This window comes from Leptidea sinapis, chromosome 38 (genome assembly GCF_905404315.1).
Source record: "Leptidea sinapis chromosome 38, ilLepSina1.1, whole genome shotgun sequence".
Taxonomy (NCBI): domain Eukaryota; kingdom Metazoa; phylum Arthropoda; class Insecta; order Lepidoptera; family Pieridae; genus Leptidea; species Leptidea sinapis.
In genome coordinates this window covers 250776-270771 of record NC_066302.1, presented here as the reverse complement: position 1 = coordinate 270771, position 19996 = coordinate 250776, and the positions used below count along the sequence as shown (strand labels likewise).

General features: G+C 32.8%; 1 protein-coding gene across 1 annotated transcript in view; it reads left to right on the top strand.

The window, feature by feature from the left end:
• Window positions 1-18702, top strand: part of LOC126975897 (anosmin-1) — a 30979-nt gene extending 12277 nt beyond the window's left edge. The window contains exons 4-10 of the mRNA XM_050824012.1: window positions 5812-6010; window positions 12751-12935; window positions 13701-13843; window positions 14576-14717; window positions 16100-16244; window positions 17326-17401; window positions 18293-18702. Coding sequence (XP_050679969.1) covers window positions 5812-6010; window positions 12751-12935; window positions 13701-13843; window positions 14576-14717; window positions 16100-16244; window positions 17326-17401; window positions 18293-18457 — 1055 coding nt within the window. The 3' untranslated portion in view covers window positions 18458-18702. The remainder of the gene's footprint in view (window positions 1-5811; window positions 6011-12750; window positions 12936-13700; window positions 13844-14575; window positions 14718-16099; window positions 16245-17325; window positions 17402-18292) is intronic.
• The last annotated feature ends 1294 nt before the right edge of the window (window positions 18703-19996 follow it).

Genomic DNA, 19996 nt, shown 5'->3' with positions numbered 1-19996 from the left:
AAATCAATGAAAAGCAGTCAAATGTACTATAAAAAATATAAAATATCTTTACAGGTAAGTAATAAACTCGCTAGGCAACAGTTGGGTCAGAAACATTAAACAAAACTTTTTATAATAAAACTCTGATTTCATGCATAATTTAGTGTAAAAAACATTACTAGAAATTATTAATAAATGTATCTATTCGTTTGTGATATATAAAACTTTCATGCGGTAATATTTGTTAAAGATTTCCCCGATTATTCGTTCGAATAACAAAATCTTAAAGTTTCGCAAATGTTTTATCGTTTTCTTTTTCATTCATATGAATGTAGTTAAAAAACCTATTAAGGCGACACTAAATGCCAGCGACCTTGAGCGATATAAGTTCACCGCTGCCGGCCCGCCATCTATGTAAGAAAGCCAATATTTTCAAAATTCTTGCGTGGAAAACAGTTTATATGCTTATAAATCTCGTTATTCACTACTAATCTGAATAAATGAACCTACACAAAAAAGTACAAGCTATAAGAATAACTTTTATAAGAGAAGTACCAAAAAATGCGTCACGCCAAAAGTGGTAGTTCAAAAAGGCTCGGCAGTGTTAACTATAACCAACAGCAAGCATTTGCAACCTACAAATGAGACTTAAGAATATGTGTAAAAGGATTAAGTAGTGTTCATAACTCGAAATGCTATACTTTCACCATAAAACTTGTCTAAAAACACCATGTTTGCGTGTTTTCGCCTTAATATGTCATAACAAAAGGAGGACAAAGCGCTTCCTAGCCCAAATAATTTCGATTGCATTGCAGTTAAGGACTTCGAATTTTAATGTTATATTGAAGACATTTCATACATATCACCAAAAACGATAAAGTATACAATGATCTGTAATTTTTTACACGCTTTTTATTAGCTTCACCTGTATGTATGTTTGTTTGTAACAGACTCATTTGGGCGCTATTTTGACCCACTTTAAACGGCCAGATTTCATTTTAACTTCGTAGATTTATAGGGGGCTGATGACAATACATAAATTTCATAAAATTATGCCATTTTTCAATTTGCAAAATAAGATTTTTGTTAATTTAAATAATTTTCATCTATCGTCGATAAGACAGGAATTGATGTTAATTTTAAATTTCAATTTCATTATCGTGAAACGATTTATCTAATATTATGATGTTTTCGAATACCAAAGAGAATTTTTTGCTCTTTAGCGTGTTTTTTAAGTTTTCTTAAACTAGTATATAATATTATTGTAAATATAACAGCACTCAATAAATCAGAGTAGTACGTAATATGGATTGTTGAAAGAAACTTCATGATAAAAAGCAGTTCATGCAAACGGCACTGAAAAGCAAAACCGTGAAAATTTCTTCCATATAAGTATTACAGTTCGTTACTTCATCATTATTAATTCTCTTAACCCGAAAAACTAGTACGTAATTCAAAAATAACCTAGTTATTAACTAGGTTGCCTGAAAATGTAATTACCTTTTAATATTTATGGGCACGTGAAAATAGAAGTATAAATAGTAACTCACCATATTAAAAGAGGTCTGATTTAAGGCTAGGCATCCATAATTATTATTAATATTAATTCACTGCATTGTAATGGGCAGGGCGTATCAATTACCATCAGCTGAATGTGGGGTTCATCTCGTCCCTCATTTTCATAAAAAAAAATATCTGACATTTTGACGAGTTTGTCTAAACGAAATATCCTATCAAAAAGAAATTTATATGTTTGTATCATCAAGTATTTTTCCTTAGGATGCCTAAACTGAAAATACGATTGGGAGATATTAATTGTTCGATACTTTTTTTTTTATCAAAAACGATGGTTACTTTTAAGATTATCGTTATTTGCTTGAGAACTACATATTCCATTATCGGGCCAGGGGAGCGGCATTAGAATTATTTTTGTGTAGTTTTAATATTAAAGAATTTAGATGATATAACCTGTTATTATCTGTTATTCATTTTTTGCATGCATGTACCTTAGATCACTGTGACTTGGTTGTCACAGTCTATGTAGAAGTATAAAAAAAAAGTTTGTATGTACTTATGCATGCACGCAAGAAGTTATACTTCTTTGGCCTAACAAAGTAAAAATCCTTAAAATTATTAATTCTTCGTTTATAGAAAGAACAATTATTTAATAATGAATACGACTGTATGGACTTGAACCCTTTGCCTTCCATATTAATATACGAAGAAACCAACAAAAAGAATCCAATGACGCAAACGTCATAAAAATTTTAGGAACCAACTTCTGTTACTTTTGTGTTACAGTGATGCGCGGGCATCTGAAAATGTCACTCTCATCATTTTTTCATAACGCGTCTAAAGAAGTATAGCTTCAACAAGTCTCACAGCTCAGTTCTTCTATCGTAAAGAGTTGTGAGATCCATGTAGCTCGGCCATGTAGCTAAGACGGCCAATTTATTAACCGACTTCAAAAAAGGAGGAGGTTCTCAATTTGTCAGATTTTTTTTATGTTCATGCTCAAAACTACATACGTATAGCAAATTGGATGATAAATTTACGAATAACTCAATATCGCGACAACCGATTTCGATGAATCTTTTTTTATTGGAAAGGATATACTTCAAAGATAGTTTGGTGAGAGTTTGTTTAGGTTCTGATTACGGAATCCATAGCAAAGTAACGGAACTCTTCAATTAAGCGCTTACGTTCATTGCTGCATTGAAAAATTTTGTATATCTGCACATATTAAGACAAGTTGTTAGTTAGTGTACATCAAATTCACTAAAAAACAAAAAATAAAAAACAAAAAATAACCGACTTCAAAAACACTATTCCAAAACAATACATATAATATGCAGTGAAAAGCATAAAAATAATTGCGTATTTTTATACAATCTAATTCTAGTTACGATTATTGTAATTTTTGGAGTCGGTGTAATCCAAGATAGGCTTGTAACTACTTACATAGTTATGGGTGAGATGTGCTTGAGTCGTGAGGAGGTAAGAGGCGAGAGCGGGTCGCGGCGGAAGGACACCGATTCCAAAAATAACAATAATAGTAACTAGAATTATATTTTATGAAAATTCGCAATTATTTGTATACTTTTTGTGCATATGCACAAGAAGTTATATCTATTGTTTTGGAATAGTGATTTTGAAGTCGGTTGTTTTTTTGTTAAAAATTTTTTTTAGTTCCTACTAAAGGGTCCTTCTGTATTTAGTTATAACGTAATTAGTTAACCTAACAACATCTTAGAAAATATTTAATGTTTTATATAAATAGATAGACTTGGCCATCGCAAAAAACAATCAATTTTAATATAATAATTGTGTATTATTATTATGAGATATATCGTGTTTTTAATAAAAAATACACTGTCTTTTCATGCGATGGTCAAGTTAATATATTTATTTAACACATAAAATATTTTCAATATTTATATGGTCACTAAAAGATGTTTTGTGAAGTTTATACTCATATATAACTTTATACCGAGTTTATTTGCAAGGTCGTATGTCTCGTTTTACGTCTATAAAATTAAAAATATTCAAAAATATTGTAAATTTTAATAGAATAGTTTTAATTATTAGGGCATATACTATGATAATTTATACGTCTTGATAGAGTATCTTGCTGTTAGACAACCGATAAAAACAGGCCAGGAATATTAGTTTAGTGTGCGTGACAAGCTACGTCTTACACCCGCGATTTGTATGATACTTTGTGTTAGTGTGCGTGAATTGCTTAGGTACATAGAGGTAAGTTCTAAATTCAATTTTTTTCGACGTTTTCACAGCTGTCATAGTCTATCTAGATGTATACATGATCAAAGGGTATATGTAATATACTGGAAAAGAGTTCAACGCTCCAAAGAAGTTTTATCCTCTACATACTCATAAATTATGTAATTTCACCTGCCGATATGATTTGATTGATTAGTAATACATATTCACAAGGCATTGTTTTCAATAATCGTTTTTTATCTATTAGAGACACGTCTAATTACATTCTTGGGAAAAGCGTGTGAGCTCTGATGATGAAAATGAAATCATATTAAAATGAACAAAATATATATAGCGCTCAAAAATGGTTCAAAAAATAGAGAAATAGAAATAAATAGTGTATATGAACTGCAGACTCATTGTAAACAAACAAACGGTAGTAACTAGCTGTTAAAGCGAGAAAATTCGGATTAAAATAATGTGAATATGTTTTACTTTTTAGAAATGATACTATATTGAGTTTATCGGACCGTATTAAATGAACCGGAATTTAAATGATTGAATTGTGTCCGTATTCATGCTTGAAAAACTTCATTACGGAAAAAGCAAAGTATCATTTACAGGAGACACTAGCAAAATAGTTTTGTTCACAAGTCTATGGCTGCAATTATTAGTTAAGCTGAATACTTGACCATCCTTCATAATCACCCGAACTAGCCCCCAGTGATTTCTATCTATTTTGAAGGTGTCGGTCGAGCGTTTTCGAGTTTCCATATGCGCATGATATTTGATTTTGTGATTGAAAGGATTTTGTGATTTTCTCTCATGTCCTCTCTTCACTCTTTCTCTGACATAATACGCTGCGGCGATCCTCGTCTCGTTGAAAGCGATCGTGAAAATTGTTTGCGCGCACTAAGCCGCCGCCCAGGCTTCGTCGTAACTAGCCCCCAGTGATTCCTATCTTATTCCAAGGTCGAAGTATTACTAGAAAGTACAAAATTCGAAGATGACGAAACCACACGAATATTTACAGAGAAAAATTTTAAAGAAAGGAATTCTAAGTTTAGAAAAAAAATTCAAGTGTAATATGCTAAAAGGCGTCGTTATTGAAAAATAAAATTTGATTTAATTAAAATTACCGGCAACAAACGATGAACGGATGGCACGGTCTTACATATCCATAAATTTTAACAATAGACAAAATGAAGATTTTGGCTTACAATTAAAATTAAAATAAATGTAACATAATTGTAGATTTAATTTAACAAACAGGACCAGGCATACCATACATTGGTAGAGGATGTAAGAGAGTGAGATCCTCTGAGAGTGTTTGTGTGCATGACTATGTGTTGATATTAAAAAAAAACATAATTTAATATTAATGATTGATAAAATACTAATAAAACGAAACTTGAAAATATTTTATCGAATTCAGAATATAACAAAACTTTAAACAAGCAACAAGAAAAACGGAATTTTTAAAATTAGACATCTACAATAATTGGTTAGAATAGACTTAGCCATAACGGCATAATCTTTAATGATCATTCAATATTTTGATAATCAATTAATATTTTCTTACATATTTCATTCATATCATTATAACAAATTATTTATTGGAAGAATTTACCCTTGTTATCTATAAATGTCCGGCTTCTCACAGGAGGCCATTCACGCAGTTTCATTATTCAGTAACATTCAGCAGAATTCTGGAGAGCTGGACTTAACAAACATTGCATTACATTACATACTTAACAAAGCAGTAAATTTTCGAGCAGTTTCTACTAAGTTATTTCCACGCCGGGACATTAAAAAAGTACTAAAATTTTCATCGTCTATTAATCTTTACTTTTTAAGACAGTTGAAAAAAATTTGAAAGTCTATCCTAAACTAATAATAATTCGATCCTAAAACTACTAAAACATCTTACGTAATTCAACTACTATTAGGTAACGAAATCTACGAAAAACTCAAAAGAAATTGATAACTTCCATTTATTTATACTCAGTAATATATATTTGTAATATTTTTTACTGTTCGAAGAAATATAAAATATAATTCATAATATATTTTATAATTTTCAAATTATTATACTATTTTTAATTTTTCAAGGCCTCCCTGCAATGCCGATATTGGAGGAAGCAAAAGAAAGACGTCGTTCAATTCTTATCAAATGGTCCGGAGGAGTTGGTGACTCAGCCAGAGCTGTTCCAGGCAGGGTACTTTATCTCCTCGAAGAGCAACATCACCTAGGTCCTAAATACGAAGAAGCAAGGCTTGGAGATTGGACATTGATCACAAGAACCAACAAGTAAGTATTCAATTAATCTACACTCATACAGTTTTTTTATGACAATAAGAGACGAGACGATCAGCTGATGGTATTTGATATTGCGGCACTACAGTTGCACTTGTCACCTTGAGACATAAGATGTCAAGTCTAATTTGCCCCGTAATTTCAATAGCTACGGCGCCCTTCAGACCGAAACACAATAATGCTAACACATTACTGCTTCAAGGTAGAAATAGGCCGTTGTGGTAGCCATAATCTGGCCGGCATCCTGTGCAAAGGAGCCTCTCACATGTGAAATAATCACGGCAATATTTTTTTTTTAAATTGTTGATTAATTTTGAATCGTTGAACACTGAAACTTTGTAAAATAAACTTTTATACAATTTTTATACTTCATTCATAAAAAATACGGTATTACTCGAATGGATTACATAACAATAAAACACTCAAATGGTTTTCGATAAGATAATTCCAATGTTCAAACTATACATAAATATAATTGTAATCCTCTATAAGCCTATCGATAAATTATAAATATAATGCATTTTTATTGATAAGATATATCTCAATTCCTAATCTATACTACGATATAAATCTGTAGCCGCTATCTGACACCAATGTTACGATTTTTTAAAACAATTTGTGGGTTTATCATCTGTCTGTTCTCTTACAGAGCCAACTCCCTTTTTTAGTTCCGTAATTAACTATGAAATCTCTAAGTTAGTGCGCTTTCGCACTACGTCCGATCAGAGTCCGGTCCGTATCCGTGAAAACACAGCCCGGAGTAGTCCTAGAACTATTTTTATTGTAGTTTACTCACTAGATCCGGCTTCCGTCATCAAATATCTTTCGGTCAACCTTAGAAATTGTTCTACGACTACTTCGGACCGTGTTTTCATGGATACAGATCGGACGTAGTGCGAAAGTGCTCTTACGCCATGTTCGTCCGTTTGTCTGTGGTTTTCCTCCGAGAATATTCGGACTAGACGTCCGTAACTAAACATATGATGCGCTGCACAAATAAATTACAAATAATAAATGTAACTCGATTGATAAAACATCTCTGTTCGGATTACTTATATTTAAATAATAATAAACCATAATGTGTGAATTAACATTTGCATGTCGGTCATTCTTTCCTATCCAATGTGTCTAAGATTGTGTGCAATGTAGTCATGATTTTTACCTACTTAGGCTATGTAATTCTGCCATTTAATCAGATATCTTTCGTATATTGTTGTAATACCACAATAACGATCTAATAACTAACGACAGAAATAAATATCTTTGATTAAACATATAATATTATAAAATATAATCTTAGCAAATACACATTATTGTCTACCAATGATGAAAAGCTGAATTTTGGTGATACTTCGTGTATATGGAGCGAGTGTATATTCAACACAGTATAACTATAAAAGGCGTAAAGGCATTTATTTTCTCAAAATTGATTCCTTTAGAATTCTTTTTGATGTCATTTCTAATATACTAGATACTACTACCGCTTCGGAAACAAATGGCGCTCTGAGAGAGAAGAAGCGGCGCAAGAAACTCTACCAGCCTTCTTTTTTGCGCTCTTTTCAATAAAAATATACAATATTGTACAGTCATTTCTATCGCTATAAAATAATCACAATCTAGTCCCAGGCTGTCCGATCATTTAGATACTCAGCTGTGGTGTAATAGGATTTACGACAGACCCATTTTGTTTTATAAAACCTTTACTTTTATTATAAAAGTGTAAACATTTACCCTTAAAGCTATTATGAATCTTATGAAGCTTACTAGAATTAGTTAAAGAAATCCCTTATTTCTAGTCTTATAATAATGAAAATCATTATTAAGAGCAAAAAGGTGACTATTTTTGTGAACGTATATTAAATTTTCATAAATGTACTGACTGTCTTGTGTATATATAACTATAAAACGTTATTAGAATGAAATCCAAGAGAATAGACATTTTGAAAGGTTGCACAGTACATAATGTTTTAATTCCCCGAATTTATCCAATTCCTAATAATGTCCATTTCATTTCAAATGTCTACATATTTCGCAAGCTTATGTTACTCAGTAGCCATTAAAAATGGGACAACTCTTTCAACTGCAGGTGTAGATTTGAATGTGACTTGATTAAATTGTGCTCTCACAAGTTGCGCATGTCTTGCGGCTTCGCGGACGCCTGTCATTCAACAAGTACAAAAACAATGGCTTAAATTGTCAAATTAACCGACAAAGAAAGAGATGTTGCCTTTTATCTTATACTAGCTGATACCCGCGACTTTATCCGCGTACACACACAGACTGAGCACGTCGTGCTTACTGTTTATTTATGAAAATCATTGTTTCTTAAATCTTAATCAACTTTCTATTAAATGAAGATATAACAAAAAAAATTTGATATCTATAAATTTTTCCCTTATGCTCGCACAAATGAAAACCTATATCTTTTTATTTGTATAGACTAACATGCCGAGAAAAAATTTAATACCTACACGCTGACAACGTATCGAGAAGTTTTGAAGGTATTTTTTGGTATGCTATACAAAGGAAATTATATTTCTTACGTGCGTGCGATAAGTGCACAAGCACCTTTATATTCATTTGTATGAAAAAACATCTGATAGTGGATTGATTCTGAGGAAAGGGACTACCTCTATATCTGCATTTATTATTCATATAAAATGTATACTGACAAGAAATCTGACGCCAAGTGAGTCTAGACCTTATAACATCAATGCAATACCCTCATAAAGTTAAAAGTCATCAAACGCGATCGTAATCTTTGTAAACAAAGGATGTTAAAAAATGAAACGTGTTTAGGTGAATGGATTCCGGGTTCGACCGCCGTGATTGTACCTTGAACATACTATTTTTTTTTTAATTCATATCTAGTATATAGATATAACTTCACACTATACTTGTGGGAGAGTTCTGTTCAGGTGTTACGAGTTTCTCTTTCTGCACTGAACCTTCACTGGCTGTGTGATATTACCTCCTTTGTTTTAACTAGCTACACACCATTTAAAGAACCTTCGAAATTCTTTTCTTTTCTTCCAGAGATTTCTTTCGGCTTCAATCCAGGTCAAATTCATGTGGAGCTCACTCGGGCGCTCTCAAAAATTGCGGAATAAAATATTCTACACCCTTGACCAACCCGTGTGTATGGAACTTTAAAATTATTACTTAAACAGTTCAGACTTTTGCATACTTTATTAGTTCTTTAACACCCCATTCCATTATTGTACGCGATTTAATATTAAGCTTAAAATATGTAAAATGGCCGGAAATTATATAAGTTTCTTATATATTAAACGTATTCCAAATTTGAATTCAGAAAATAAAAATTTAGAATTTTTATTTGTAGCAATATTTATGGCCAGACTAGTAATGTCATCAATGCCGATACCTCAGTTCCAATGTCTGAAATTCAAGTAAGCTTGAGATAAGTATGAGAAATTGTTCATTAACGTTAGCCCACAAATACCAAAGAGAAACAAGACGGTTAGTCGGCAATTTATTTATGAATGCAGTTTAGTTGTTACTTTAGTATTTCTTCATGAGTCTAGAGTATTTCCAGAGTTAGTTTTAACTACTACTAACTGGTTTTAATTTTTTTTTATGGAATTTCCATGTGAACAGTGCGTTTTTATCTCAATTTGCTATACTGGTAAGGCTAAAATCTTATAGAATGTAGAGTGCCACTTCAAAAAAATATTAATTATATACATACTAGCTGACCTATCTACGTTGTACGAGGGCGGCACTGAAAATTTCGAGAATCAAGGAAATGACACAACATTACTATTTACAAATGTATTTATTGCTTTTCGAAGTATTCTCCGTGAAATTTGACACATTTTTCCATACGATGGAACCAATCATTGAAGCAACCATTCCATTCGGAAGTTGGGGTCTTCAAAATGCCCGTTTTGTAGGCGTCCACAGCTTCTTCAGGTGATGAAAATCTCTGACCACGAAATTTATCCTTTATTTTAGGGAAAGTATAGAAATCATTAGGGCTTAGGTCGGGGCTAGGCTGTTTTCTTGCTCTAAGAACTCTTTTGTTCTGTGCGCGGTGTGAGAACTCGCATTGTCGTGATGGAGGATGATGCGGCGGTTGCAGTTCTCTTTACAGAGTTCAGAAACGATCTGTGGCAAACAAATACTAGCATACCATTCTGCATTAACCGTTCTTTGTCCCTCAAGAGGAATAGTCGCAACGTGGCCGGTTTTGGAGACAAACGTGGCCACATTTTTTTTGCAACACTCCGTGAACGAACAATTTTTGTTGGCTTTAACTCATTTTCCAACACCCAAACTCGTGACTGGTTTTTTGTTTCGGGTTCGTACGCATATATCCAGGATTCGTCACCTGATACGATGTTGTATACAGCATTTGAGGATCCTGCGTGGAATCTTTCGAGAGTTCTGCTCTTCACAGAGCAAATGCGGTATCCATCGGTAAACAACTTTTTTACACCTAATATTTCATGCAAGATTATTTTTATTTGACTCATGCCAATATCTAAAGTTGCCTGAATTTCGCGGTATGCCACATGTTGATCTTCCTCAATCAGCTTACGCACAGCATCAACGTTTTCTTTCTTGACTGCAGTTTTTGGGCGACCTTGACGGGGATCATCACTGAGCTTGACACGTCCACGTTGAAATTCAGCAAACCAGCGATAAATTGTGGTTTTGGATGGGGCTTCATCACCAAATGCATCATCCGGTCAACACACTGTTTTTGTGTTAAACTACTTCGAAAGTCATAAATCATCGCTCTAGAATTTTCTCGAGTCAATTCCATTTTCTCAACGACTAAACAAGTTTGAAAAGACCTTGTGACAAGACCGAGAATCTTTTTTTAAATAAATAAATGGTATAGGAGTTTTCAATATTAAAAAGATTTTAATATGACATGAACAGTGGAAATATTCCATTCCCGATACTTTTAGTGTAGCCCTCGTATTACCATATATAAAGTTATTAAAAAAATTCATCAATTAAAATTTTATATAAAATAGATGCAACCGATTCTCAGATCTACCAAGTTTATCGTACCTACTACAATTATTGTGTTTTGTGGATGGAACAGAATAATATAAAAATCGCGGTACAAAAATAGTTGTATATCGTAGAAAGGCGAAATTTGAAGTTGTATGTAATTTTTAATGCTGAATCATAAAAAATAAAAAAAATTTACAAAAAATTAAAAAAATATATTTAGGCGTGAGTCGGGACACCCTTATCATTTTGGTGTATGAAAAATAGATGTTGGCCGATTCTCAGACCTACCCGATATGCACACAAAATTTCATACAAATCGGTTCAGCCGTTTCATAATCGGAGCATGAGATCAATTTCCACTGATGTTTTTACTGATACTTTGCCTTGTTTCGCTAAGCGACTATTAAGTCCATCAGCGCCTACAAAATGCCTTAAAAAAACTAAAATTCATTCGAGCAACCGCAATATTTGTTTAGGTAAACATTCGATATCCAGTCATGTTATACAATTAAAGTGAATAAAAAATAATGTCAGTGTAATACTTTCTAATCAGTCTTCCGTAGTCATTGCGTGTTTTCATGAGTCGTGTTGCATCACGGAGTTAAGTACTCGTAAAGTCGATCACCTTTGTTGTTCGCTCGGTTCCTGGTAACGTTTTTTCTATCGGCACTTATAAAAGAGTTCAGATCGATATGTAGCTGTCAATCAAACACAATATTACGGGGGATTTGGGAACCAAGGAACAAGTAAATTCGTTTCTCGGTATTGTTTACCTGCCCACGCAGCTTAACCATAACATCATGGGAACTTCGTTTATATTAAAAAACTTTTCAAATAGTTTGAATGAGATACATTTTAAAAGTTGAAATAGCCTGTTAAATTAAATTGTAATAATGAAAGTATTTATATTATTTATTTATGACGTCTTAATAATACGCGTTTTAACTTTAAATCCTATTCAAATATTTTATTTATATATTGATTATTGACACTCTCTTTAATAAATGCATTAATAGTTTATAATATTAAATAGTAAAGATATAATAGATTTGATGTTTTAAAACATATGTCGAAATAATAATGTGCGCAAAAGAGGATACGGAGAAAGTTGCGCCGCTTCTTCCCTCTAAGACCGCGATTTTTGTTGCCGGTGGTTACTTAAACTTAATTTTATTTGTACCTATATAGTTTGAGAAAATAAATAACTTTTAATACATAAATGATTACTCATTTTCATTGTGTTGAAATTAGAACTACTTACATGAATCTTTACTAGTCTATAATACTGTTTTTTTTTATGAAAATGAGGCACGAGACGAGCAGGACTGCTCTGATGGTAATTGATAACCGCTGCCCATTACAATGCAGTACCGCTCAGGATTCTTCGAAAACCTAAATTTCTGAGCAGCACTACAATTGCGCTCGTCACCTTGAGACATAAGATGTTAAGTCTCATTTACCTAGTAATTTCACTATCTACGGCGCCCTTCAGACCAAAACACAGTACTGTTTCCACATTGCTGCTTCACGGCAGAAATAGGCGCCCTTGTAGTATCCATAATCTAGCCGGCATATTGTGCAAAGGAGCCTCTCACTGGTGGATGGATATGATGGTAAGAGATCCAGTGATATGGATGATAAGGATTCTCAGAAGAATTATACAAATGTCTATCTTCTAGTATGAAGTAAGATTCCACGCTGATATAAAATATTTAAATTTTACAATTAACATTTTTCTATTGCAGAACTAAAGTATCCCTTAAGAACCTGCTGAAGCCAGGTCGCTGGTATAGGTTTAGAGTAGCAGCAGTCAGCGCTGCTGGCACCAGGGGATACTCTGCTCCAAGTCCACCGTTTACTCCAAGGAAGGGCCCGAGACCTCCTCCACCACCCAAGAAACTCAAAGTGACCCCAGTTCGAGCACAAAATGGTAATGTGAAATTTTATTAGGAATAAGAATATTTATTATAATAAAAATATATACTTAACGAAGTAAGTATCTATACTAATAAATGGGTGGGTGGGTTTTTTCCTTCGGTTACTCTGTGAAAACTACTGAACCGATCGACCGAGTAATACGTATAAGATGCAGCGTGTTTCGAAGATGGTTTTAGTATATGTTTGTTGGTAATTACTTATCCGGAATCTATATTGTTTTACTTAGAAATACCTATTTATTCCAAATACAAATAATTCAGTCAATGACTTTTAATTACACCTGACGTATACGAGGGGGCGCAAGTAACTTAATTTATACAGATATTATATGACAAAACTTAACTTGTACTTACTAAAAAAAACCTTTCCTGTGCTTTGCAATAAACAATCGGTGCGCTACGAACAGACTTGTAGGACGTCATAATATTATCATAAACTTATACAACAATCATCAAGAAAAAAAAGGCCCATGAGAAATTACGCAACGCCTTAGGGCATTTTGTAACATGTTACGAGAATAATTATTATAGCGGGTGGTTATCGAATTTGTGTGAAGAATAGCGTAGAGGTCTCCTTGTTGATGTAGAAGGCGTTTAGAGCTTTTCTCAAAGTTGATTCCTTTAGCTCATTCTTTTTAAATACAATTTATAAGTTTTGCAGAACTACCCGCGTTTCCTCTTTTAAAATCCATTAGAAGTGACAGTTTGATAAATTCCGTAGTAACGCATTTATGCACTTGAAAGTTTTTTTTTTCTAGGTACTGTGACGGTGAGGCTAGAATGGAGAGAGCCGCGGTCTGACCTTCCAGTGATGAAGTACAAAGTGTTCTGGAGTCGTAGAGTACGCGGCTTGGGTGGAGAGTTAGATTCTGTCTTAGTCAACCACCAAACAGTACCAAAGGTAAATATCATAATGCAAGGAAGTATACATAACAAACACAGTGGAAAAAGGCGTGCCCAAATGTTTTAATCTTAGCACATATAGAAGAATATTAGCGATACCTACGACGTTGTTGGGCGTAGCCACGTGGCGAAGCCGAGAGTATCAAAACAGTTTCTCCGAGTGATACATTGTGCTGTATACTACACCAGCAAAGAAAAATATTTTAAATCTCAGAAAATAAATTGCAAATATCATTTTAGAGTTCCGTATGCGAAGCGTAACCAACGTGAACTCCATTAGTAAAACTCTGTTTCCCGACCTTCCGTCTGGCTGTCTGCGATAGTTAGACCCAGGTACCAGGTACTTCCCTTTGACGGCCTGCAACCAAGATCTGTTTGAATCTTCGACAATCAAGTCATCTCCGATCGGCCTGACTCTTTGGCTTAGGGGATCTCTGTATAACTTAACTATCGCATATATTTATCACTGAAAGCGCTTAACGGAGTTGTTGAGGTTACTACCGGCAGATAATTTTCAAACAGCTGCGCATTTTTCAATAAATAATTCGCCCTTTGCAGCCCCTGTGTTGAATGTGGAACACTATGCATGCAAAATAAATGGTGCTGTAAAAATCTTACTAAAATTCAACCACAGCAGCAGTAAAATATCTAAGAAAAACACATAACATATTAATAAACAAAACAACTGAAATAAATATTTGTATGGCAAAATGAACGATTTTTTTTTCAGGATCAAACATCTTTTGAAATAAAAGATTTACAACCGAACTCAATGTATTTCCTTCAAGTTCAAACTATAAGCTTGTTTGGACTCGGGAAACTGCGAAGTGAAAAGGCAGCCATTTTTTACAATACAACGGCCATTAACGAAGGTAAATAAATAGCAATGAGTTTTTCAACCGCTCCTTACAATGTGGGTTAACTGTTGCGGAATGTGCTATAAACTCTTTTTAAACGTGAAAAAAAATAGTTTTGTAAATTGCATAGCTTTAGGTAACTATTTAGGTTTTTAAGGCTTAAATTTTATACTATTATTTTACGATATTATTTAGATTTCAGGTACAAAAGTAAGGCTTAATCGTTAAGCTGCTTAATATACATGTACAAAAATACAAAACTATTTATTTCGCATGTTATATATACGTATGTATTTTTACTATTACACTAGGCGTTGCCTGTCTAATAATAGGAAATAGTAAAAATTAACAGAAAAAAATATACAAGTGCCTAATTACAACACGGACATGAATCTGATTACTAAAACTTAACTAAACAAGTGTGGAAAGTTTATTAACCCGCATGTTTGTAATAATAAAACCTATTGTAAATGTGAATTACATTTAAAGATGTTTGACTGAGTCTATTGATACGGGTACTGGACAAATAATTTATTATAATTCGTACAGAAGTCGGATGAATAATTTTATTTTAGGCTGTTGCTATTCGTCCGGCAACTGGACGAATGAATTTAATTAGTCGTCCGATTATCGGATTAGAGAGAAAAAGACATCATTGAATGAAATTTGGGTTAAAACTTAGTATCGCGTAGCACGAATTATGAGGTAATAAATATTTAAATTGATAGAGTTTTAGTCCACGATTATAATGCTACCACTCTAATTACAAGGTAATGCACCGTTCCAGAGAAAAAAAACATTATAACCTAACCACAAATTATGAAATTTTTAAGGGTTGGACATTTTTATGGGGTGGAAAGAAAGGGAAACGCCTAGAATTCGTTTCTGGCACTCGCCGGCCGCTACGCTCGGCTCGTGCGTTGTTCTAATATAACCTAACCTAACCAATATTTATAAATCATAGTGATAGAGATTTGGTCCACGTTTACAGTGCTACTAATCTTATTACAATACACAATTTTTAAAAAAATAACGAAAAAAAAATACACTGAACGGGTAAACACGTAAATAAAAGACAGATCATACATTTGAATAGGTAATTAAAAAATCAGACAAATGTGTTATGATAAGTTTTTTAAAACATAAAAAAGGAATCATAAAATTTAAAAATAACTACTTTCCGACTATGAATATAATATTTTATTGAACAGTATTATTCACATCCCCAAGGTCTATCCTAAAAATTATTCTCAATTATATTATATTTAATCGGATCAATACTTTCGAAAATAAGCATGCACATCCTAACTTAGAAAAAATGTAATATCATTTTGTAGATCGTTAGGGCATGAGAGGTTATAAAAATATCCTCTTGATTCTTGTTCTATTACCCACAGAGAGACCCCCAGAATCACTACAGAAAAAGAAGGAAGAAAAAAGAATTAAGGCAGTTAGACTAAATCGATTTCTGTGGGAAGATCATAAAATCAAAGCAAAGATAGCATGGCTATCAACAGCTACGAAGGACAAGCAACCGAAGAGGTACTTTTACTATTTATTTATTTTAAACATAACAAGATTAGTTGATGAAATATATCTTTTTTTAAATTCACTTATCTTGTCATTGGTCGCCTCCATTTAAGATTGTGAATTGGTGGCTCGGCTATTCCCTTGTCAAAAACCAGTTTACTTACTTACTACTGAATACATTTTTATTTAAAAAAGAAACACTTAAACCAGAATTAAAAATATGTATTCGTACGGGTGTATATATATCTGTGTATGAGGTAGGTGTATGTGTGTATATTTTATGCGACAGGTTGCAAAAAGATTATGTTATAGGTATGTGGCAGAAGAAGTTCCGTCTTGTCGTAATTTTGTTAACTACAAAAACAAGACGGTTTTCGTGCCATCTCATCATATTATACGCTTTATATTAGCTTCACTTATATGTTTGTAACTGACTCCTTTAGTCGCGATTTTGACCCACTTTAAATGGCCAGATTTCATTCAAACTTTGTATATTTATTGAGGACTGATAACAATACACTAATTTGATAAGATTATTCCATTATTCAATTTGCAAACTAAGATTTTTGTCAATTTATATAATTTTTATCTATAGTTGATAAGGCAGGAATTGATATTAAAGTACTTAATAGTTTTAAAAATGCGTTTGTATAGAAAATTTAACTAAAAAATTAAAATAAATAATAGTTAAAAAAAACTATAATGCTTTATATAAAATTCAACTAAAAAATAGAAAATAAATTTAAATTGAAAATAGTGTAACAAAAAAATATATTTTATTGTAAAAAAGCGTGGTGTGCTTTTTAATATATTATTTGAATGATAATTCTTCAAAATTTCTTTTATTATTTATTATTACTAATCTTCGTGTGAATAAATGCGTTGCAAGTACACAAATACAACTACTCAGATTTATCATTTTGTGTTTTATATCCATTGCGAAATACAATACTTACTAAGAACATTATTTGAAGCGTGTAAAAAAAAAGTTAACTCTATTATGAATAAGGCTTGACTTACACATAAATGTAAAATGGCATAGTTGTATGATATGTTTATTTATTAATATAATATGTTTATTTTTCGTTCTCAGGTTTTACATTCATTGGACCACAGTGAAATGCCATCAACCAATAAAAGATGTAAAGAGTCTGTCCGCTATCACCGAGGTAATTCAAAAAAACAAAAAAAAAAACAACATAAATTATAGTATTATAAGAGGTACCAAGAAATAACTAATATATTTCCGGCCTAAGCGTTGCTGAAGCAAGGATTCATTGATTGGATACATTTAAAACAAATACATCACATTCTAAAAAGTTTACGCCTGCCATAATGTTAGCAATTTTTGCTAAATGCAGATGCATTTTTTCGCGCAGTATCAGGGAACCCCCTGCTAGATTAAAATGTACATACGTACGTATGATCATAAATAATTATGTTTGAATTAGTATGAACAGGATTACTTAGACCCTATCTCCATCTCTATTCATGAGGGGTGACCCAACGACTGTGTGATCAAGTGACAGCGTGATCTGAGCTCATAGCACATCATAGAAAGACTTAAAATGTAGCATATTGCAAATAACCATGATTTTTTTACTCTTTATATTTTATGACCTTATTCAATCTACTGCTCGCCTGCGATAACAATATTTGGTTGGTAGGTAAACACATAAAATTGTTAGGCATGTTGCATAGCACGTAGATTAATTTATGATATGAGTTTCAGACCGTTCACTGGTTTGAGTTTAGGCTCTGAAGGTCTTAATTACTAACAAATACACAACCGTTTAGTTGTCAAGACTTAGGGCTATATTTCACTGGGATACCACGGTGGTGGTGTCCGTTACCAACCAAACGGACACCAGAGTCGTGACGCGTCCGAGCTGGTCGCGTCAGTTGAGTAACTATCTATAGAGCTGTATTTTGTTGGAAGCGGCGACTGGTTGCGTCACCGTGGTGTCCCGGTAAAATGTAGCTCTTATTTTTCCGTAGACTATGAAATGTATAACACCACATATATTTTAAACAATTATAATACGCAATTTTTTTTTCAGCAAACTTCGTTCGAGATATACGAACTAGACTACCATTGCAGTTACAAAGTGAATGTCAACACGTCAGGTGACACCCTGAACCCGGATTCTGAATATATCCTCACTGTCCCGCCATGCGAGTATTTCCAACGGAAAATCAATGCATCGATAAACTGTAAAACTTAAGTCTTAAATACACGATCGGATTTGGTACGGCCAAAACATCAGACGTGGCCCGTTACCTGGCGATGGTTCGGCCGAACCAAATCCGACCATTTGTTTAGGCTACTCTACTCCATAGTGTATCAATTAGGTATAATTTATTTATTTCTTATTTGTTTTATGAACTATAATACTCATTTTATACTACGATTACTTAAATGATATTTTTAAGATCTCTGAATAATTTTATTAAACTTTATTCGCAAATATTTGTATTTATTATTAATATACCTAATAAATTCTTAAAAAAAATTTAATGCAATTACATAAGTGTAGGTAATTGCCGTATTAACGATTATTAAAATTACCAATGTCCCACTATAAATTGATTTACAATTTAATACTGTGGAAAAAATAAACTAACAAAAAAATATATATAATTTTAGGGTTCCGATTCTCAAAACGAAAGAGCGGAACCCTTATAGGCTCACTTTGTTGTCTGTGCGTCCGACTGTCTGTCTGTTAAGATAACACTTTATCTTGCGTTGAGGTATCGAGTTGAAATTTAAACGTTATAGGTCTATACTACTATGAAGCTGTGAAAAAATTTAAAGTTCTAATTTTACGTAAACGGATACGGCCGTAAATAAAAAAAAACGTATATTTCGACACTCTCAAGGGAATCAAAATTTACCCGTTGACCTGTAGCTTTACGTACAGGAAGTAATACCATCTTAATCAAGTATAAGGAAAAATCTGAAAACTATAATTTGTCATTAAAACATTAAAAAAAATTGTACAGAATCCTCCGTGAGCGAGTCTAACTCGCACTTGGCCGATTTTGTTTTCTACTTCAGTGCCAATTAAAAATAATAAACTAAATCTAAAATTGTAAGCAGCATCTAAAATACGGTCGTTTATAGACACGCAAATTTTATGTCTAAAAATGTAGTTTAAGCAGCCTTAAAAGTTGCACCCCAAACACAATATAACTTTCATTGATTCTGCTTCACTCAGAAGAATAGCAACAAACCCAATCTTTGTTATTTTAATGTTATTTAGTTATATCTGTCTGATTTTGAGCAAACTCAAATACAACCTTTTTATCATTTCATAAGTAATATGTAATTTTTTTCATAAGTAAGTAATATAAGTGGTTGTATGTTTCAAGTTTTATCGTCATTAGATTAAATCAGAAGAATCAGTCAGCACTTCTTTTGTGCATGACATAACCTACTGCTGCTCCTGAAATTGCATTTTCTTCCACTCTACACTCTTGGTGGAGCGATAGCGTTTGTCATTTTTTTAGTAGTTGGGGAAGAGGTACTGTGCTTCACATTTCCTGTTATCTCTCTTTTTCTACTCACTGTAGATTTTAAATGGTGATCTTGTTATAGAGATGTCTCATGTAAGGTCTATAAATGAATTGAATAATTGCCTCTCCTGATAATCTGAACACCTCAAGTTGCAGGAGCTGTTCATTTTATGCTGTTACTTTTTTTATAATCCCGTTTTTATCAATATAAGTGTCCTTGTTATATTTACGTAAAGTAAATAACCTAG